The sequence below is a fragment of the Rhinoraja longicauda genome, chromosome 6, assembly GCF_053455715.1.
Source record: "Rhinoraja longicauda isolate Sanriku21f chromosome 6, sRhiLon1.1, whole genome shotgun sequence".
Lineage (NCBI taxonomy): Eukaryota > Metazoa > Chordata > Chondrichthyes > Rajiformes > Arhynchobatidae > Rhinoraja > Rhinoraja longicauda.
Window position 1 is genome coordinate 48,418,201 of NC_135958.1, and position 19,044 is coordinate 48,437,244.

The 19,044-nt window shown below is 45.4% G+C and overlaps 1 protein-coding gene across 1 annotated transcript in view; it reads left to right on the forward strand.

Annotated features, from left to right (window-relative positions):
* The window catches only part of dnah9 (dynein, axonemal, heavy chain 9), a 467,621-nt gene that overhangs the window by 100,284 nt on the left and 348,293 nt on the right, over window positions 1–19,044 (forward strand). Inside the window, exons 28-29 of the mRNA XM_078400937.1 lie at window positions 8,746–8,903; window positions 15,546–15,684. Coding sequence (XP_078257063.1) covers window positions 8,746–8,903; window positions 15,546–15,684 — 297 coding nt within the window. The remainder of the gene's footprint in view (window positions 1–8,745; window positions 8,904–15,545; window positions 15,685–19,044) is intronic.

Consider the following 19,044-nt stretch of genomic DNA (forward strand, 5'->3'; position numbering starts at 1 on the left):
GAGCACATTTCAGGATGTTAATTGGGGAATTTATCTCCTCTTTCTTGCTGAAAATTCCCCCAAATTATGTCAACTGTCATGCAACATGAAATTTTTAAAAATATATATTATTTGAGATTTTTAACTTAACTGATCTGAAAATGACAGTCATTATTGATGCACAGAATAACCATCTTATACAAACCCTGATCTCCCTGAAATTCCCTGCAACCTGGAACCATTCGGGTTACATTCTCATGAAGGTCTGTAACCCCAATGATTTCAAAGGTAATTCGCACATGAGCCTTGAGCACTCTCAGCCTTCAAGTCTCAGGAGCATATGAAGCTTTTCTGCTGCTGCTTCTTTCTGGCACGTCTCACTGTTCATGTGTCTCTATTGTGTTCGGCTGGTCACCTAAACTCTACACTCAACAAGAGGAGACATCATCTACTTTTCCTGCAGCGCACAGGAACAGGAAGAGCAGGGGCAAACATTCAATGGTTCAATGGTCCAATGGTTGAATGGTGCTTTTATTGTCATGTGCAAACGCACTGTGAAATTCTTTTCTTACAAAGAGCCCAGTACAGTATTGTAATAGCTAAGCACAACCCCATTTCCAATTAGCAAATTGTACAGAAATAGTCCACTGAGACTGCATGCAAGAGGCGCCATGTCTTGGCGCCATTGGTAAAGTCCAGTCCGCGCTCTAGTTCTTATGAGCGGTGCCAGATCTAGGCAAGCCCCAGGCTACTGTGAGCCTTCAGTCATCGCCTTCCTTGAACATTTGGATGGACCAGCGAACCGGTGTCCTCCCCTTGCCCGTCCAACTTTGTTCCCTGGAGACATCTCCCACAGGCGATCTTGAGGGCGTGGTAGGCCAGACCCCGGTCCCCTCTCCTTGTTCCTCGCCTGTTGCGTCCTTTGTCATCATCGGCCCCATCCTCCTGGTCTCTGGGGGATGGGCTCGGAGGGGCCTCCCCCTATCAGGCTGCAGTTTGCCTGGTCCTAAGAGCAGGGTCTGGCTTGGCAGCTTCCCCCTGTTGTCGCGGTCTGCTGGGTCTAGCGTTCGGCGGGGCAATGGCCGTGGCCCCCTGGGAGCTTGTGCCGCGCGTGGCCCTCAGCTTTGTTTAGTTTACTTTAGTTTAGTTTAGAGATACAGCAAGAAGACAGGCCCTTCGGCCCACCGAGTCAGCACCGACTAGCGATCCCCACTATCCTACACACACCAGGGACATTTTACGTTTATACCAAGCAAATTAACCAACAAACCTGTGCTTCTTTGGAGAGTGGGAGGAAACCAAAGATCTCGGGAAAACCCACGCAGGTCACGGGGAGAACGTACAAACTCTGTACAGACAGCACCCGTAGTCGGGATCGAACCTGCGTCTCTGGCACAGAAAGCATTGAAAGCTCTACTGCTGCATCACTGCCCTAGTATTTGTAGTCGAACTCAAAGTGCAGGCATTCAGAGACTGCACGTGTATTGGCCGAGACTTCCCTAGAGACCAGGACCAGGAGGTCTCTCGAAACTCCCTTTCTCAAAGAACATCCTCCCACAGCCTACTCCAGCTTATTCAGGCCTCTTTCAGCCCTGCCAGATCACTATTACAACCACCCTTATTATTTCACCATCCACTCTTGTCAAAATTAATACTCACCTGTAGATGACATTGTTGCCTGTCCCTTTAAGAAGTTACTGCAAAGATTTGCACAATTAAGTGGTGAGCCATTAAGTGCCACGCATCAACACAGTACATCACACTGAGCCAGCAGCATTAGTTTCAGCCGTGTATTACAGAGATAGACACAAAAAACTGGAGTATTGATGGATCAGGCAGCATCTCTGGAGAAAAGGAATCGGTATCCTTTTCGGGTCAAGACCCGAAGAAGGGTCTTGACCCGAAAATGATACCTATTCCTTTTCTCCAGAGATGCTTTCTGACCCACTGAGTTACTCCAGCTTTTTGCGTCTGTCTTCGGTTTAAACCAGCAACTGCAGTTTCATCCTACATGTTATAATTTCCAGAACTGCCTCCCTGTCAACCGAACTGAGGGGCTGGGCAGCCATGCTTAAATATCACTGATAGATGGCACAGCAGTTAGTGTGGCCGCCTCGGTTCCAGTGACTGAGTTTTGATCCTAACCTCCAGTGCAGTGCGTGTGGACTTCTTTATGTCACTGAATGGGTTTCTCCCATGATGCTTGAACTTCTTCCCACATATCAAAATGAGCTGCTTGGTGGGTTAATTATCTTCTCTAGCGTGGGTGGGCAGCAGGAGAACCAGAGAAAGTTAATAAGCATGCGAGAGAGAATAGGTTACAGGGAAATAAACCATAGGAATGGGATTGATGGAATTACTCTGAGTTTGAACACAAACAAAATAGGCTCCTGGTAAAATATTAAATAAGGGAAATAAATGAAAGATCCATGCTCTCTGTGTGTCATGGGACTCTCCTCTGCCTTCTCAAACACATTGTGCACAAACATAAAATAGGGAAGACTATTTTACTGGAGAATTTTACTAAGGCATTTGATAAGGTTCCACATGGTAGGATGCTCTGGAAGGTTAGATCCCATGGAAGTTAAGGAGAGATAGCTGAATGGATAGAAAATTAGCTTAATTGAAGGAAGCAAAGGGTAATGGTGGAAGGTTGCTTTTCGGACTGGAGGCCTGTGACTAGTGGCCTGCCTCAGGGTTGCCAACTTTCTCACTCCCAAATAAGGGACAAAAGGTGACATCACCGCTCCGCGTGACCTCACCCAGCCAGCGACCATGTGCTCCCGCTCCACCAATAGCGGTCGCCCAGGCCGGGAGGCGGGTTGCTACGCAACCTCTGTTACGCGGCCTCCGGGCCTACACTATCCGGGTCTACAGTGTCCGGGCCTAGAATGTCCGGGCTTACACCACCCCCCGGGCCTAATATGGGACAAGGGCGGTCCCGTATGGGACAAACCAATTTAGCCCAATGTCTGGGATGTCCCTGCTAATACAGGACAGTTGGCAACCCTAGGCGTGCCTCAGGGTTGGATATTGGGCCTATTGTTGTTTGTTATCTACATCATTGATTTCGATGAGTTCATGGTTAGCGAATTTGCAGATGATAGACACAAAATGTTGGGTTGAGGAAGGGTCTCGGTGTATTGGTGTTGCCATCTTTCGCCGGAGGTTGTTATTTGACCCACCGATGTTCAATTCATTTCAGTATCATTTGCTTGCTGATGCTATTACTTTGATGATTGGCGTGGAAGAATAAGGGGAACCGGAGTGAGGGAAAGAGCAGGAGCATTTGGAATACTTGAGTTGATGGGAAACAGTCGGAAGATGATCATTCTAAATGTGATGAGTTATTGATGCTGACGGGGTTGAGCTGCTGTAAACAAAATTGAAACCGCACATTTGGAAATTGCATATCTTGTAATATTGAGAGCAGGAACATGTCTCTGAAAATGTGATAAGTACAGGCAGTAGCATTTTTGCTTTCTTTTGTGCTAATAGAGTGGGAAGAGTGATAGTTTTAAGATGGGAGGAATGGAGAGGGGGAGAAGGGAAAGCAGTGGAGCAAACAAAATTCCGGAGAGACTGGTGATCTTGATTTGCAGGCATTTGTAAAAGGGAGTGGATTGTAAGGGTGGGATGGTAAGAAACACACTAGAGGTATTGTGTAGGAGAGAACTGCAGATGCTGGTTTAAACCGAAGGTAGACGCAAGATGCTGGATTAACTCAGCGGGCCAGAAAGTGTCTCTGGAGAGAGGGAATGGGTGTTGTTTCGGGTCGAGACCCTTCTTCAGTCTGAAGAAGGCTCTCGACCCGAAACGTCACCCATTCCTTCTCTCCAGAGATGCTGCCTGCCTGTCCCGCTGAGTTACTCCAGCATTTTGTGTCTGCAGTAGAAGTAATTTCCATCCAGAGGAACTGTGGACTATGAGGGGTCTCCAGGAGCAAAGATGAAGCAGCAGGCAAGCATCCAGAAATTAATTTTCACGGAACTGGTGCTCGAACAGATGGGAAGTAGAAGCAAGTTCACCAAAACATCCTGATTGTTTTGCATTCTCCAAGGTTTGTGACAGCGAGTTAGAGTTCTGATTGCTGACAGATTGAGAAGGAAGATCCCAGCTCAATATTGTGTGTGACATACAGGCTGGGATCTGCTGATAGTGCATTGTCGCCTAACTCATTTGCAGGACCAGTTCTGTTACACCTGACAGTGTGACTGAAATGTAAATTTATTGCCACTGGTGATGTTCAGGATTGATATCTTCGACCCTTTATTTGACACTGAATTGAGTGCTGTCTAATAAATCAAAGCTGCATCCAACAGCATTGCTGACTGTGCATTAGGAGCTTCTGATTTACATTGGCAGCAGATTTATTGTTGTATAAATTACTGTGGAGTAACAAATTCAGGGGGGAGCTGCTCATACAGAAAACAACACCCTCTTTGATCAAAATCAAACTCAACGCCCTGAAAGAAATAAGGGGTGCTGAGGTGTTTGGCTGTGGTGAGCAACTAATCCTGACACAGCATGGCTGAAAGTAATATAGTTATCTCCTAGCACCTGTGGGATCCTCAAATCCCAATGAATCTCCCTCCTATAAAATGGTGTTTCTGATGTAGCTGAAGAATCTGCTTAGGGAAAAAAATTGCAGATGCTGGTTAAAATTGAAGGTAGACACAAAATGCTGGAGTAACTCAGCGGGTCAGGCAGCATCTCGGGAGAGAAGGAATGGGTGATGTTTCTGGTCGAGACCCTTCTTCAGACTGATGATGAGTTAAGGATAGCGGAGTCAGGGGATATGGGGAGAAGGCAGGAAGGGGGTACTGATTGAGAATGATCAGCCATGATCACATTGAATGGTGGTGCTGGCTCGAAGGGCCGAATGGCCTCCTCCTGCACCTATTGTCTATGGTCTATTGTCTATTGATGTCAGGGAAGGGGGCGGGACAGAATCTGCACCACTGTGCCACCCTAGGGCTGAAAAGGCTAATGGATGGTTGCTGTGCAATATATATTTCTCATCATATGACTTACTAATATGATGATTATCAATATTTTGATATGAACCAGTGACCATGACTGAAGAACATGGATTACATTATTGAGGACATCCGAGAACCACCTCTGAATCTTGGGTTGAGGAGGAAAGGGTGACGTTTCGGGTCAAGATCCTTCTTCAGAAACAGAGACAGGTGCTATCTATGAGTTAGATAGAGCTCTAGAGGCTAGTGGAATCAAGGGATATGGGGAGAAGGCAGGGACGGGGTATTGATTGGGGACGATCAGCCATGATCACAATGAATGGCGGTGCTGGCTCAAAGGGCCGAATGGCCTCCTGCACCTTTTTTCTATGTTCTATGTTCCATGTGGAGTTTGCAGATTCTCCTCAGAATGTCTGGTTTGCCTCCACATCTCAAAGTTATGGGGGTTTGTAGATTAATTGGCCACATTAAACTCCCCCTAATGCCTAGGTGAGTGGGAGAAACAATGGGTGAATTAGGAACGTGGGGAGAAAAAATAAAAGGGATTAATACAGGATTGGTGTAAATGAGCTTTTGGTGGTTGGTGTGGACTTGATGGGATGAAGAGCCTGTTTCCTGTTGTATGTCTCTGTGAGCCTGACTCATTGAGATCATTTTAGCCCATTGTGCCAATGACATCTGTTTGAAAGGTATACCTTATTAGTCCTATTAATTTATTCCCATCCCTATGTCCAGTTTTGTCCAGTTATATTTCGAAAGTTCTCATCAAATTTGTTTCCACCATCCTTCTAAACAGTGCATTCTGTTCTCTGACAACTTGTCTGATTGCCCAGAAAGTTGGTCAGATAAAAACTCTCCTTTTTGGATCTATGGGGTTGCATTTGGCCAGATTGTTATGACAGGTGTCAATGCTGAGGTTTATACCATAACATATAAGTTTGAGCAAATTGCAAGCTTCGTTGTACTTGCTAGAATGCAGAGCAATGTGAAGAATAATTTAAAAAGTGTGTATATTTTCCGAAAGCTGTAAAACTGAGATAATTAAAATCCTGTCATTGTGGTGAGGTTGATGGTGTTTCCAGCACAGCTCTGAGCAGTTGGCTGTGCACTGCGTTTACAGTCATTCTGGTGAGGCTGTGTTTAAAACGATCGCCAGAGGGAGCTGTGTACTGCTGCTCAGCAAACACACATTTAAGTAATTGAGGGAAACCATTCAGATGCTGAAAATCCAAAATAAAAACAGGAAGTGCCGGAGATGCTCGACAGGTGAGGCAGGGTCTGGAGAGAGAAATGTCAAGCATTAGCATTTCAAGTCAGTGATCTTTTATTTGGAAGATAGACACAAAAGGTTGGAGTAACTCAGCGGGACAGGCAGCATCTCTGGTGAGAAGGAATAGGTGACGTTTCTGGTCGAGACACTTCTTCAGACTGAGAGTCAGGGGAAAGGGAAACGAGAGATATAGACAGTGATGTGGAGAGATATAGAACAAATGAATGAAAGATGTGCAAAAAGTAACGATGATAAAGGAAACAGGCCAATGTTAGCTGTGTGCTGGGTTAGAACGAGTACAGACAATGAAACTCAACAAGACGACTTCAAAGCTGGTACCACTAGGGTGGAGGGGGGGGGGGGGGGGATGGAGAGAGCGGGAATGCAATGGGTTACATGAAGTTAGATAAATCAATAATCATAAATGGAATTTAGAAGACTGAGGGGGGATCTTATTGAAACATATAAAATTCTTAAGGGGTTGGAGAGGCTAGATGCGGGAAGATTGTTCCCGATGTTGGGGAAGTCCAGAACCAGGGGTCACAGCTTAAGGATAAGGGGGAAGTCTTTTAGGACCGAGATGAGAAACATTTCTTTACACAGAGAGTGGTGAGTCTGTGGAATTCTCTGCCACAGAAGGTAGTTGAGACCAGTTCATTGGCTATATTTAAGAGGGAGTTAGATGTGGCCCTTGTGGCTAAAGGGATCAGGGGGTATGGAGAGAAGGCAGGTACAGGTTACTGAGCTGGATGATCAGCCATGATCATATTGAATGGCGGTGCAGGCTCGAAGGGCCGAATGGCCTACTCCTGCACCTATTTTCTATGTTTCTATACCACTGAGTTGTACCACTGGGATCTTTTATTAGAGTTCAATTGAGATCTGAAGAAAGGTATCTACCTAAGCTGAGAACTTTGAGCATTTTCTGTTCTTACCACGTCTTCAAATAGCATTTCTCAGTTTCTATTAGTTTGGCACAGAGGTTCGAAAAATCCGCACGCTGCTTAAATTGGGTATGCAAGCAAAGAATGTCACTGTGTCTTGTCACACGTGACAATAAAGTATTCCATTCCATTCCAAATTCAATTCCAATTTCTCCAATGCGTACCTTGAATACCCAAGTTTGCTGACATCAAATTTTAGCAACAAAAGCAGTTTTGAAATAGACAATAGACAATAGGTGCAGGAGGAGGCCATTCGGCCCTTCGAGCCAGCACCGCCATTCACCGTGATCATGGCTGATCATCCACAATCAGTACCACGTTCCTGCCTTCTCCCTATATCCCTTGACTCCGCTATCATTAAGAGCTCTATCTAACTCTCTCTTGAAAGCATCCAGGGAATTGTCCTCCACTGCCTTCTGAGGCAGAGAATTCCACAGCTTCACAACTCTCTGAGTGAAAAAGTTTTTCCTCATCTCCGTTCTAAATGGCCTATCCCTTATTCTTAAACTGTGGCCCCTGGTTCAGGACCAACATGTTTCCTGCCTCTAGCGTGTCCAATCCCTTAATAATCTTATATGTTTCAATAAGATCCCCTCTCATCCTTCTAAATTCCAGAGTATACAAGCCCACTGTGTTCCTCCACACCCCTGTGTGGCTCAGAAATCCTCTGCCTGCCCCATTGTGACAAAAGGCCTCAGACTCCTGACCGGTACCAGGCATAAGATGTGTTTTGGACAAAAGCATTAAACATTTCCAGATGTCCTGTCCACCTACATTCCTAGCTTTTGCCGCCTAGTTGGGTCACTAGCAGACACTGACTTTGGTTTTAGTTTAAAGATACAGTGCGGAAACAGGCCCTTCGGCCCACTGAGTCCGCACCAACCAGCGATCCCCGCACATTAATACTACCCTACACACACTAGGGACAATGTTACATTTATACAGTTATACCACGCCAATTAACCTACAAGCCTGTACGTCTTTGGAGTGTGGGAGGAAACCGAAGATCTCGGAGAAAACCCGCGCAGGTCATAGTGAGAATGTACAAACAGCAGCACCCGTAGTCAGGATTGAACCCAGGTCTCTGGCGATGTAAGGCAGCAACTCTACCGCTACACCACCACACTTTGGGAGAGAACATCTCCCACACTGAGACAGGCAAGTTTTAAGTCTCAAAATAGGTGCGAATTAGAGGAACGCTTGTTTCAGCATCAAAAAGTTGTGCAAAAGTCCCACTTCTGATACGAGATCCAAAATGTCGAGAGTTAACCTGGAGCAGGACTGAGGAAGTGTTACTCAAGTGGAGGTGCTAGATGAGACATCAATCCTCAAGTACGAATAGAAGATCTCCTTGTGCTTTCTTGCTGTTTTGTGGAGTCCCAAATTTGGAGCAAGTTGTCAGGTCCCTGTGTAGGAAAACAAAACTGCAGATGCTGGGTTAAATTGAAGGTAGACACAAAATGCTGGAGTAACTCAGCGGGTCAGGCAGCATCTCGGGAGAGAAGGAATGGGTGACGTTTCGGGTCGAGACCCTTCAGACCTTCTTCAGGTCCTTGTGTTGTTCCCGCAGGTGAAGTCCATTCAGGATGCAATCCGTGACAAAAAATCCCGCTTCAACTTCATGGGTGAAGAAATCAACCTGACCATGTCCGTTGGGATCTTTATCACGATGAACCCTGGATACGCAGGACGTACAGAACTACCTGAGAATTTGAAAGCCTTGTTCCGGTAAGTGTCCACATTTAGCAGACGGACTGGGCTCATTAGGGCGGCACGGTGGCGCAGCGGTAGATTTGCTGCCTTACAGCACTTGCAGCGGCAGAGACCCCGACTACGAGCGCTGTTGTACGGAGTTTGTACGTTCTCCCCGTGACCGGGTGGGTTTTCTCCAAGATCTTCAGTTTTCTAGCACACTCCAAAAACGTACAGGTTTGTAGGTTAATTGGCTTGGTATCAGTGTAAATTGTATTAATGCGCGGGGATCGCTGGTCGGCCGAAGGGCCTGTTTCCGCACTGTATCTCTAAACTAAACTAAACTAAGCAGGGACATCGGGATTGTGAACGTTGCGTTGCAAATTGTCTTGCAACCCATGAAATCGCTTCACCGCATCTCGTGGAGAATGCCATGGAATGCCCGCAAGAAACTGCTGTTAACTACCAGGCCATTTAAGGCACAAGATTGCATAATATGAAGTTAAGAGAGAGTTAGATAGAGTTCTGGGGGCTACTGGAATCAAGGGATATGGGGAGAAGTTGGTCACAGGTTGTGGATGATCAGCCATGATCACAATGAATGGCGGTGCTGGCTTGAATTTAGATTTTAGAGATACTGCGCGGAAACAGGCCCTTCGGCCCACCGAGTCCGCGCCGCCCAGCGATCCCCGCACATTAACACTATCCTACACACACTAGGGACAATTTTTACATTTACCCAGTCAATTAACCTACATACCTGTACGTCTTTGGAGTGTGGGAGGAAACCGAAGATCTCGGAGAAAACCCACGTAGGTTACTGGGAGAACGTACAAACTCCGTACAGACGGCGCCCGTAGTCAGGATCGAACCTGAGTCTCTGGCGCTGCATTCGCTGTAAGGCAGCAACTCTACCGCTGCACCGAATGGCCTCCTCCTGCACCTATTTTCTATGTTTCTAATATATGACTTGGATTTTGTGATTATCATTAATGCTGAATATAATCACCATTTTCCCAACCTCTGTTCTCCAGACTTCATAAGGACGTTCCAATTGATTCACTTTGTACTTTTCTCATGTCTGTGCCAACCTTTCTGCAGTGACTCCATTTATAGCTAAAGTTAGTATCACTACATATAGTGTCTATCTGTGTCTATCTAATGAGGTTCTTGTGTAAGGGATCAGCCTCATTCTTATACACCCCCAGTTGGCTCGCAAGATGGGGTGCTATTACAATGGGGACAGACACAAAATGCTGGAGTAACTCAGCAGGACAGGCAGCATCTCTGGAGAGAAGGAATGGGTGACGTTTCGAGTCGTGACCCTTCTTCAGACTGATGTCAGGGGAGTGGGTGGTACATAGATAAGGAAGTGTAAGGTGTGAAAACAGGACAAAGGGAATGGAGATCAAGGAAAATGTAGAATAGATCATTGTTAGTTGGGAGAAGGTAACAAGAAAGCAAACAGAGATAAAATGTAGTCGGAGACAGTAAGACTGGTCGGAAAACTGGGAAGGGGGGGTGGAGAGAGAGGGAAAGTAAGAGTTGCTTGAAGTTAGTATGGGGTAAATTAAAATGGGGTATTGGACTTTTAAAGTGAGCTGAGTGGAGGAGGAGGAAGGGACAAAATATGGAATCATGGGAGTTTTGTACGTTTTTTGCTGAAGATGTTTGGTCTGGAATAAGGCAGGCTGGATAATAGAAATATCCTCCTCATCCACGACCTTCCATCATTGTTACAGAATAGAGCTTGTGGAGGCAAGGAGTTCAGAAGCAGGGCGTGGTGGGATCATGAGCTTGTGGATGGCAATGGGAAGATCATTGAGGAGATCAGGAAGATCATGGTGACTGGGCTTGCAGGGCTGTTTAGATTGAGGATGGGGACAGACTGAGAGATTAGCTGGGGTGTCAGGGAGGGACCGAGGAAAGGATCAGAGTGAGGAGCCTTGGCAGCAGATTTGGTGAGGATGGGAGTAGGGAGAATATATAAAGATATGTAGAAAGAAAACTACGTCAGTCCAGTGGGCAGAGCAGACATAGATTAACAGAGTTATACAGCAAGGAAACAGGCCCTTCGAATCAACTCATCCATGCTGAGCAAGATGCGTATGTATGCTAATCCCATTTGCCTCTGTGATTATCCATGCAATCCTTTCCCAGCCACGTACTTTTCCAAATGTCTTTGCAATGTTGTGATTCTACCTGTCTCTAGCATCTCCTCTCACAACTTGTTCAGTATTTGCACCACTCTCTGTGTGAAAAGCTTGCCCCTCAGGTTCCCATTCAATCCTTCCACCTCACCCCAAACCTATGCCTTCAAGTTTTAGATTTCCATACCCTGGGAGAATTCACCTTGCCTAAAGCCCCTCGTATTTTATGAACCTTTACAAGGTCACCCTCAACCCTCTTCCCTTGTGGAAAAATAGTCCCAACCTAGCCAATTTCTCCTCATAACCAAAACTGCCTAGGCAATGGAACATTCCTGTAAATCTTTTCTACAACATTTAGCTTAATCACATTATTCCCACAGCGTGGCAACCAGATCTGTACACAATATTCCAAATGCAGCTTACCAGTGATCTGCACACTTGTAACATGACTTTGTGATTCCTGGACTCAATGCCTCAGCCGATGAAGGGAAGCATAACCGAAGGGAAGCATTTTTCACCCCTTTGTCTCCCCATATCGCCACTGTCAGGGAATTGTGTACTTGTACTGCAAGGTCTATGCCATTTACTATCTAGATGTGATTAGGCACATTGGAGGAATATAATGCAAAACGGCATCTGTTTTAATGCATGGAGTCTGATTAGTAATGACGATGAACTTAGAATATTGATCAGAATGTTATAATATGATGTTGTTGCCATCACATCGACACAGTTAATTGAAAGACAGGCTTGGTAACTCGACAGTTCAGGGTACAGAATCTTAAGTCATGAACGCAGATGTAAAAGAGGAGATGGCACTGCAGTATCGATTAAAGGTTCCATTACTGAAATAATGAAGATATACTAGAAGGCTCTTTGAAAGAGGCAATGTGAGTAGAATAAAATGACTGTGAAAGTGATAACGTCAGGGCATTTCTCATGAGACAGAGAGAGGCACATTGTGGCTGCAAAGAAGACTCGAGGATGGTATGTTGCCTCTGTGGTGCTTGGGTCAAGGACGTCTCCAAGTGGCTGCAGGACATTCTGAAGGGGAGGAAAAACAGCCAGAGGTTGTAGTAGCTATTGTAGGGTGTAGTAGCTATTGTAGGGTGTAGTAGCTATTGTAGGTTGTAGTGGCTATTGTAGGTTGTAGTGGCTATTCTAGAGTGTAGTAGCTATTCTAGAGTGTAGTAGCTATTGTAGGTTGTAGTGGCTATTCTAGGGTGTGGTAGCTATTCTAGAGTGTAGTAGCTATTGTAGGTTGTAGTGGCTATTGTAGGTTGTAGTGGCTATTGTAGGGTGTAGTGGTTATTGTAGGGTGTGGCAGCTATTGGCATTGACAACATTGGTAGGGGAAGGGACAAAGTGCTGCAAAATGTGTTTAGGGAACTAGGTAACCTTTTAAAGAGCAGTGCTTCAAGTTTGCAATCTCTAGATTGCTGCTGGTGTGGCAAGGTGGTGAGTATAGAAGCTGCATGGATGAAGCTAGATACTGAGCTGGTGCAGGACGTGGGCTACAGGTTCCTGGGTCGTAGGGATAGTTTGTGGGGGAGAGGCTACCTGCATCAGAGAGATGACTTGCACCTACGTTAGAATGAGACAATAGACAATAGGTGCAGGAGTAGGCCATTCGGCCCTTCGAGCCAGCACCGCCATTCAATGTGATCATGGCTGATCATTCTCAATCAGTACCCCGTTCTTGCCTTCTCCCCATACCCCCTGGTACCCCCTGGGACCAATATCCAAGAGGGAAAGTTTGCTCATGCTATTGCAAAGCTTTAAACTGAGTTCGCCGGAGAACTGGGTCAGTGTAGATGTAAGAAAATAACTGCAGATGCTGGTACAAATCGAAGGTATTTATTCACAAAATGCCGGAGTAAATCAGCAGGTCAGGCAGCATCTCAGGAGAGAAGGAATGGGCGACGTTTCGGGTCGGGACCCTTCTTCAGACTGATGTCAGGGGGGCGGGACAAAGGAAGGATATAGGTGGAGACAGGAAGACAGTGGGAGCCGTAGAGTAGGAGGGCAGGAGAAATCACAGAGGGGGAGCAGCGAGAGAGCTCGTCGGAGGAGAACTTCTTCAAAGTGGATATACCTTGAGGAGAAATCGCAGTGGAGCAACAGGTAGTGTAAGAAAATAACTGCAGATGCTGGTATTCAGATGGGCGGTGACAGTCACCAAGAGGAGAAGTAGTTGGTATGTGCAGTGGACAGACGGTGATGGGAGATGCACATGGAGACGGTGATGGGAGATACACATCCATCATAATTATCGCGGGCCATAGGTAAGGTGCGAGGTGACATGAGGGCAGTAAATGTGATCATTTACTTTCCACTACAAGAGTGGTGGTTGGCAGCGCTACAAGTTGTGATTGCAGTTTATAATTCACTTAAGAAATAAATTTGCAATGCCGTTATAGTCTAACATCATCAACAGGCTTCCTTGAGAATGTCAGACTTCAGAGACGCAGCGTGGAAACAGGGTTCACGTGACCAGCGATTACCCCGTACACAGTAAACACTATCCTACGCACCAGGAACAATTTACAATTTTTACCAAAGCTAATTAACCTCCAAACCTGCGCATCTTTGGAGTGTGGGAGGAAACCAGAGCGCCCGGAGAAAACCCACGCGGTCTCAGGGCGAATGTACAAAGCAAAGCTAAATTGCATCCATCTTATCACTGGCCATATGTAAGTTGCCAGGTTATGTGAGGACAGCAAATGTTGTCCCTTCAAGAAGGGCAGCGGGAATAAACCCTATCATCGCACACCTGTGACTAATATCAGTGGTGCGGGAGTTATTGAGGGAAAAAATCCTGAGTGTGAGGATAAATCTACACGTGAAAAGTCAGGGATTAACCAAAGAAATTCAGCATGGTTTATTATGGGGAGTTCTTGTCTGAATGATTTTATTATTTTGAATGAGATCCTCAATGCTCACTGGAATTTCCTTCCTGCTCCTCTCTCCTCCTCTTCACTTCTTTAATCCTTCTGTTGACTAAATTTTTGGCCATCTACAATCCTAATTAAGCATAGAATGTTTTACTTTGTTAAAGGTGCCATATCAATATGAGTGATGTCATGAAAACAGCAAATATTTATACACTATCAAGATCTCTTCATTGCAGCTCTGTGTTTCATTTATATTGGAAATGCCGCTGGTTTGGAAGATGATTTATCCCACGATAACACCGTTTAAGCAAGCTGTACCCTATCCATGTAACAAACTACATCCTCACCTCTTGTATCATATTTCAGAAGAACAATACTTCTACAGTATAAATTTTCCAATATATCCTGATATTGCTTGAGGCATACTTTTAGTAATTGATTTTTAATAAAATATAACAGTGTAGAAATGTGTTGGATATGAAAGAGCTGCAATGTGACAGTTTTTTCAAATGATTCTAAACGGCTTGTTTTCAATGATCTATACTGTATTCTATCTGTACTCAGTATTTGCTGCTTTGTACACTGTATTCAAGGGGACCAAGTCAATTCCACTGCGTGATTTGGAAGGTGGTGTATCATTCTGGGTGACACCTGTGAGTATCAGTGCTCAGAAATGTCATAAGGGTAAAACAAGTCAAATTCATTTTTGCGGGGGAACTCAAGGTGATGGACAAATCATGCACACAAGGTCTCAAGGTTCAAGTTCCTGTGCATTTCTAACCAGCGAGGTTGAGTATTATGGTTTACAAATGTGAAAAGGACAAGGAAAAAGGGAGTTATAACTGATAACTAACTTGATTTTAGATTTTTTAGATTTTTAGATTTAAAGAGATACAGCGCAGAAACAGGCCTTTCGGCCCACCGGGTCCGCGCCGCCCACCGATCCCCGCACGCTAACACTATCCTACACCCATTAGGGACAATTTTTACATTTGCCCAGCCAATTAGCCTACAAACCTGTACGTCTTTGGAGTGTGGGAGGAAACCGAAGATCTCGGAGAAAACCCATGTAGGTCACGGGGAGAACGTACAAACTCCGTACAGACAGCACCTGTAGTCAGGATCGAACCTGAGTCTCCGGCGCTGCATTCGCTGTAAGGCAGCAACTCTACCGCTGTGCCACCGTGCCGCACGATACATAGGAATCATCTTAAACTCATACTATTCTGAAGTATCAAATGTGGGTTAACAGTTCATTTAGAGTCATAGAGAGTGGTAGAGTGATGGAAGCAGGCCCTTTGGCCCAACTTGCCCACGCTGGCCAACATGCCCCAGTTTCACTAGTGCCACCTGCCAGCATTTGGTCCATATCCCTCCAAAACTGTCCTATCCATGTACCTATCTAAATGCGTGGGTTAAAATGTTGGGATAGTCCCTGCCTCAACTACCTCCTCTGGCAGCTTGTTCCATACACCCACCACCCTCTGTGTGAAAAAGTTACCCCTCAGATACCTATTACATCTTTCCCCCTTTTGTTCGTAGTGCCGACCTAGAATATTGCAATTGATATGCATTTCTGTCACCTCCACGCTGTGATAAGGCAGGTCATTTAACACCATGAACTTGTTTTCCAGACCCTGTGCCATGGTGGTCCCAGACTTTGAATTGATTTGTGAAATCATGTTGGTTGCTGAAGGTTTCATCGAAGCCAGGCTGTTAGCCAGGAAGTTCCTCACTCTGTATCAACTGTGCAAAGAACTGCTTTCCAAACAGGTATGGCAGAATGGTTTGTGGTGTTGAAAGAATTGTGTTATATTATTTTTTTTACATGAACTGATTTTCTGAACACTTATGAAGGTATCACAAAATGCTGGAGTAACTCAGCAGGTCAGGCAGCATCTCAGGAGAGAAGGCATGGGTGACGTTTCGGGTCGAGACACTTCTTCAGACTGATGTCAGGGGAGGGGACGGGATAAAGAAAGGATGTAGTTGGAGACAGGAAGACAGTGGGAGAACTGGGAAGGGGGAGGGGAAAGAGAGGGCCAGAGGAGCTATCTGAAGTTAGAGAAATCAATGTTCATTCCGCTGGGCTGTAAGCTGCCCAAGCGAAATATGAGGTGCTGTTCCTCCAATTTGCGGTGGGCCTCACTATGACAATGGAGGAGGCCCAGGACAGAAAGGTCAGACTGGGAGTGGGAGGGGGAGTTGAAATGCTGAGCCACCGGGAGATCAGGTTGGTTAAGGCGGACTGAGCGAAGGTGTTGAGCGAAACGATCGCCGAGCCTGCATTTGGTCTCGCCGATGTAGAGAAGTTGACATCTGGAGCAGCGGATACAATAGATGAGGTTGGAGGAGGCGCAGGTGAACCTCTGTCTCACCTGGAAAGACTGTTTGGGTCCTTGGATGGAGTCGAGGGGGGAGGTAAAGGGACAGGTGTTGCATCTCGTGCCGTTGCAGGGGAAAGTACCTGGGGAGGGCATGATTTGGGTAGGAAGGGACGAGTGGACCAGGGAGCTACGGAGGTAACGGTCTCTGCGGAACACAGAAAGGGGAGGGGATGGGAAGATGTGGCCAGTGGTGGGGTCCCGTTGTAGGTGACGGAAATGTTGGAGGATGATTTGTTAGATACGCTGGCTGATGGGGTGGAAGGTGAGAACAAGGGGGATTCTGTCTTTGTTACGAATGGGGGGAAGGGGGAGCAAGAGCGGAGCTGCAAGATATAGAGGAGGCCTCATCTATAATGGAAGAGGGGAAGCCCTGTTTGAGGACATCTCTGATGCCCTAGTGTGAAACACCTCATCCTGGGCGCAGATGCGGCGTAGACTGAGGAATTGGGAGTAGGGGATAGATTTTTTGCAGGAGACCGGGTGGGAAGAAGTGTAATCAAGATAGCTGAACACTTACAGTACTTACAGCTGATCTCAGTGTGCGGCTCGTAGCTTACAAAATGTAAATGTGATTTGGAGCATATATGATGGGGAAAATAGTTAGGTTCATCTTGTGCCTCTTTGATAATTATTCGGAATACTTCCCTAGTTCCTCTCACTGAACAGCCTAACAGTCTGAAGAAGGGTCTCGACCCGAAACGTCACCCATTCCTTCTCTCCAGGGATGCTGCCTGTCCCGCTTAGTTACTCCAGCACTTTGTCTCTACCTTGGAGTCTAACTGCAATAATGTATCAGTGAGAACAACTCAAGCACACAAATTAGACTTGGTGTTACTGTCTTTCACACTTAAGTAGTTTATAATTTAGACTCTCCTTGATGTATTCCTCCCTGCGGCTCTGTGACTATGTCATTGTTTGAGACACTGCAATATGAGATTGAGTTGGCCCGATGTCTTTAGCAAGCTTTATAATTTCTCCAGAACCCTTTCTCTTATTTTCCATTGACACTGGATGTAATTTCTGGCACCACCATCTCCCCTTCCTCCTCCCACCACACCCCCGCTCCCCACCACGGATAACTGAGGGCTGTCAAGGCCTAACGTAAAACGCAACTCAATAATATAAGCAGTACTATCGATCCCATCACAAATTGATTTAATGTTTTTGTTTGCGATATTTCCAGCATTTATAACTGATTGAGGTCAGAAGATCCTCTGAACTGGAATATCTGCAATTAGAAGCTTTAGTTCCAAACAGATATCATTAAAGTCTTCAAAAACTGATTGCTAATGTAGGACTCAGGCTCAACATTATTAAGGCTGTATGCCTAAACTAAACCCTTTATAATGACAAAGACTCTTCACAAAGGAATGATTTTTTAAAAATCAATAAATGCTTTAAAGCTGTTTTCAATGAATATCCTTTGATATTCCTTTGAAGCAAATGCATTTTGAGCCAATTGTCGAGATGGGGTTTTGCCTGGCAGTGAGATCCCTGAACCTGCTTGAATTGCACAAATGTACTTGACTCTTCACTGATGCTAATGCAGAATAATAAGGTGTGGGGCCATCAAGAGTCTTACACTAATGAAAGCAGATATTGATTGCCGTCTCCCGTCCCGGCACACCTGAGAATTCAGTGACGTACTTTTACATTTATCATTATTGATTTTATTTTCACTGAAGTTGTACCACTTAAAAGAAATCCCAAAAGCAAATGTAATCTATTATTGATGAAATTAACAATTCAGAAGACAAGCTTAGTGTTAACTCTGATAAAATCACAATGTGGAAAGGATTTTCACGATTAAAGGAGCAATGAGGCAAAGAAATTATAGATGAAAGCTTTTAAATTCTTCATGAGACCTGTTTCATCTCTGTAGTAAAATGGTTTTGTGTGATAGTCATAGTGAACCCATTAACATGTTTGCACGATGTTTACTTGCTGTATGCATAAGGCATCAACGAATTTAAAACAAAAATCTATTGTCTGTTGCCTATTGTCTATTGTCTATACAAATATTATATACATTACCAAATTCCTTTATTAAAATGTGCAGGAAGGAACTGCAGATGCTGGTTTACATGGAAGACAGGCACAACATGCTGGAGTAACTCAGTGGGTCAGACAGCTTCTCTGGAGAAAAGGAAGGAATAGGTGACGTTTCTGGTCAAGTCCCTTCTTCAGACTGAGAGACAGGGGAGAGGGAAACTACAACTATGAAAAGGTGCCGTGCAGATCAGAGCGGGTACCGATGGCCAAGGAGTGCACAATTGTCCATTGTTAGCTGTGGAGGAGGTGATAATGAGGATTACACCACTAACCACATCTCCCCTCCACTCCTTTCCGCTTTACTGCAGAGACCGTTCCCATTCCCCCCGACTCTCAGTGTGAAGAAGGGCCTCGACCCAAGACGTCACCTATTCCTTTTCTCCAGAGATGCTGCCTGACCCGCTGAGTGACTCCAGCATTTTGTGTCTATCTTCCTTTATCAAAATAATGGACAAAGACTTTCAAACAAAAGTGGTGGTTGCCAGTGCTACATATTGCAATTGCAAGTTATAATTCACTTAGGAAATAAACTTGCAATGCCTTTATAGACTAGCATCATCAACAAGCATCCGTGAGAACTTCAGACTTTAGACATACAGCAGGCGGAAGCAGACCCTTTGGCTCACCGAGTCTGTGCCGACCATCAGTCACCCTGTACACACAGACACTATCCTACACACTAGAGACAATTTAC